General features: G+C 39.4%; 1 protein-coding gene across 22 annotated transcripts in view; it reads left to right on the top strand.

The window, feature by feature from the left end:
• The window catches only part of Ubap2l (ubiquitin associated protein 2 like), a 58404-nt gene that overhangs the window by 15937 nt on the left and 38399 nt on the right, over positions 1-4068 (top strand). For all 22 annotated transcript variants that reach the window (XM_026789243.1, XM_026789237.1, XM_026789248.1 and 19 more), the window contains 2 exons: positions 2493-2538; positions 2994-3106. In XM_026789243.1, coding sequence (XP_026645044.1) covers positions 2493-2538; positions 2994-3106 — 159 coding nt within the window. The remainder of the gene's footprint in view (positions 1-2492; positions 2539-2993; positions 3107-4068) is intronic.

Genomic DNA, 4068 nt, shown 5'->3' with positions numbered 1-4068 from the left:
CTCTGCCTCCCGAGTGCTGGGATTAAAGGCGTGCGCCACCACCACCCGGCTCTAAGTAATTATTGTAATAGTTTAGGCAGACTTACCAATTATTCCACTCCAATTATATCAACACAGTTTGTTAAAGATGAAACAAATTATTATGGACCATAAACTATTAGATTCTTAACACATTTCAGAAATACCACATTAAAGAAATAAGGAGACATAGTACTGGTAAGGAAAAAAAGATTAAAATTCCTATAAGAAAAAGAAAAGCCCCTCAGCTTTTTATCAGTAAGCATCAGAAATGCTTCCTGTAAAAAGTAAAAAAAAAAACAAAAACAAAAAACCAAAACTGGTGTTGAATAGTGTTTGCTGTTCTTGCATGGTGTAACATGAAGGCTGCTTTTTTTGTCCGGGCTACCCAGCCCCAAAATAATTACACAGAAACTAAACTGTATTCATTAAATCACTGCTTGGTCCATTAGCTCTCGCTTCTTCTTTTTTTTTTTTCGAGACAGGGTTTCTCCATAACTTTTGGTTCCTGTCCTGGAACTAGCTCTTGTAGACCAGGCTGGCCTCAAACTCACAGAGATCCGCCTGCCTCTGCCTCCCAAGTGCTGGGATTAAAGGCGTGCTCCACCACCGCCCGACTATTAGCTCTCGCTTCTTAATGGCTAACTCTTACATCTTAATTTAACCCATTTCTATTAATGTTATATCACCACGAGGTCATGGTCTACCAGCAAAGTTTCAGCGGATCTACTTCCTGCCACAGATCCATGGTGTCTCTTGACTCTGCCTTCTTCCTCCCAGCATTCCGTTGAGTTTTCCCCTCCTAGCTCTGTTTTCCCTATAGCTCTGCTATAGGCCAAAACCTTATTCGTTAGCTAATCAAAGAAACACATAGAAGAACCTTCCACACCACCAGAGAACTTGGGTTCTGGTCATTTGTAACTCCTGTTTTAGGAGATCTCATGCTTGCTTTGACCTTCTCAAGCTCTTCTCGCACATGCGTGATGCACATGTAAAAACTTTGGAATGGTGTTCCATTTACATAGCATGTTCAGTCCTGCCAAGACTGTATGTATATAGTGAGACCATGTTTCTGAAGAATAATCAAGTAAAAATAAATATTTTTTTTTAAGCAGTCAAAAAAGTCACCTGGATGGTTGGTCATTTGGCTTAATGGCAAGGCTGGCCTAGCATGCATTGGGTTTGATACCTTGCACTGAGGTGGGAAAGTGCAGTATTTATCCAAAACAAAGAGTTTGACTAAATTCACATTCATGGATAAGCATGGCAGTCTGCTTATTTTACCAGATTTTGACCAAAACACCACCAACAAAAAGCCCTAAATGCTTTGTACAGAACAGCGACAGTGCCAAGGGAAACGGTAGTCTACACTTTTTACTAAGAGTCTTTCTCTCTGGCCGGGTCAGAGGGGGTTTCAAAATTGCTTCTCTAAAGTCTTCAGTGCTGTTGTCAGCCACCTCTGGCCATTTTTTTCTGAATAACATCAATTATGTTATCTGTTAATGAGACATTGTAGGAGAAAATTTGCACAAAAACCAACGAACAAACAGAAAACCAAAACAACTTTGGGTTCAAGATTAATTTCAAAACTTGTAAAGATGATACACTTTTGTTACGTATGTATTTGTTCTGAGTTTGTCTCTAGTAAGCTTTGGTAGAAAGCTCTGGTTTTAATTGGCCTCTTTCTCCCTTTTGTTTCTCTTCACTTACTGTTCCTTCATCTTAAACAGTCCTACTTTGTATTTTGGGTGAATTTTCTACTTTTTGAAAAGTTTGCAAAGTTATTTGGGAAATTGTTCTCTATGTATGCTTCACAACATATGTACACAGCATATATTTATTCTTAGTGCTTCATTGATAATGGAGAGTCAACAAAGGACTCAAGGTGGTGGGGTGATTAGTACTGTTTCTCATCTCTCCTGTACATTCAGACCCACTGATTCAGAATTGTCAGTTGCAATTTCATAAACCCAGTTAAAGGAAGAGCTCCTATCAGCCAAAAGTGACACAGAATTTTTCTGTTTGACTGGTCAGTGAATCCCAGGGATCCATCAGATTGAGGTTCTTTTTTTTTTTTTGGATTCTCGAGACAGGGTTTCTCTGTAGCTTTGGAGCCTGTCCTGGAACTAGCTCTATAGACCAGGCTGGTCTCGAACTCACAGAGATCCACCTGCCTCTGCCTCCCGAGTGCTGGGATTAAAGGCGTGTGCTACCATCGCCCGGCCAGATTGAGGTTCTTATGCGTGGATATCAAACACTTTGTTAGGTCTCCCTAGCCTAAGACTCAGCAGTCAAAGACTTTTAAGCAGCAAATAAACAGCTGTTGACAGTAATAATTGTCCCGGGTTAAATTAACTGGTGTGTTCCATAGGACTGAATGAAAGAAAATTTGGTAGCAATCACTTGCTATTTTTGTTTCTGGGCTGGTTAGGTGTTCAGTGTCAACTTTTAAAATATGCCTATTTTTTCTGCAGGTAGTTCTGGTAGGAGAGGGGGAAGGTTTTCTGCTCAAGGAATGGGGTAAGTTTCATTGATTTCTAATTTTTCACCCTAAGAATCTTAGCCAGAATGAGATCAGAGTGTTTGTAGACTTGCTTTTTGAAGAGAGCTCTGCTTTCTTACTAACCTGAGCTGGCTTTAAGCTCACAGTCCTCTTTGCCTCAGCCTCCCAAATGGTGGTATTATAGAGGTGTACTATGATACCTGGTTGATTTGTAGATGAATAAAAAAGTATAGATTTGTGCTCTTTTCTCAGATTCAGGCATTTACCATCTGAGTCACTTGTGTATAGCTTAGCTTTGTTATTTTGCATTGGCTGATAAGAAAAACAAGCACGTGAGATTATAGAAGGGGCAGTGAGTAACTCATCTCCCTTAGGAAGGAAATAGTTTTATTCTGATTGTTTTATTTGAGTTAACATTTGTTGAATCTGCTAATCTGTTAGAAATTCAAAAGCTTTCTTTTTTTTCCCCCAGAACCTTTAACCCAGCTGATTACGCAGAGCCAACCAATACTGATGATAACTACGGCAATAGTAGTGGCAATACGTGGAACAACACTGGCCACTTTGAACCAGATGATGGAACAAGTGAGTGACTTTTCTGTCTTTGGGATTTTTTGGCATGGTGCTGTGGATTTTGTGGATTCAAAAATCAGGGGCTGTGCATAATAGGTAAATGCTCTACCATGGAGATGTACTCAGTCCTGGAAATAACTTTGTTTGAATCATTTCTGTTATCTTATTTTAAGGTTATACTTAGATTTAAAGGCAGAGAGCACCCAGACAGTGGTGGTACACACCCCTTTAATTCCAGCACTCTAGAGGCAGGAGCAGGTAGATCTCTTGAGTTTAAGGCCAGCCTGGTCCACATAACGATTACCAGCACAGCCAGGGATGAACAGAGAAACCGTGTCTCAAAAAGCAAAATAGAAAAAACAAGATCAAAAAACTCAAAGTGTAATTTTTAAGACCTGAAATAGAGATGATGATATAGGGATGAAGAGTTATATAAATGTTAATGTGTATATTTTTGCTTAGCCATGGTTTCGTTAACATATCTTGATCACTGTTTTATGAAGTAGCCTGCATGGTGTTGTGCTTCCTCTTCCCCCTTATTGTTTTGTTTTTAACATACTTGCAAGCTGGCCTGGAACTCATTTTTTTGATTTCGCTTCCTAAGTGCTGGCATGATAGAGGTGTGTCAAACAATATACCTGACCTGATATCAGTCCTCGCTTAAGAAAATTTTGTGCATTTTGTTATTGACAAGACTAGATCTCCTGCTATAAACTGTGTAACTGAGGATGCTTTGAATGAATTCCTGGTCTTCCTGCCTCCACCTGTCTAGGAATTATATATAGGTGCATACACTATAACTGGCTTTAAAAGAGACTTTATCATCACCATCTTAATGATAAAGCTTAAGACTGAAAAAGAGATTATGAATTTACTTGTATTTGATTTTTTTTTTTAAAGATTTTTTTTTATTGAGAAAAAAAAATTCCGCCTCCTCCCAGCCTCCCACTCCTCCCCCCCTCCCCCCACTCCTC

Source organism: Microtus ochrogaster, unplaced genomic scaffold (genome assembly GCF_000317375.1).
Source record: "Microtus ochrogaster isolate Prairie Vole_2 unplaced genomic scaffold, MicOch1.0 UNK16, whole genome shotgun sequence".
Taxonomy (NCBI): domain Eukaryota; kingdom Metazoa; phylum Chordata; class Mammalia; order Rodentia; family Cricetidae; genus Microtus; species Microtus ochrogaster.
Note: the sequence above shows the minus strand (reverse complement) of the source record. Positions and strands in the feature narration are given on the sequence as shown.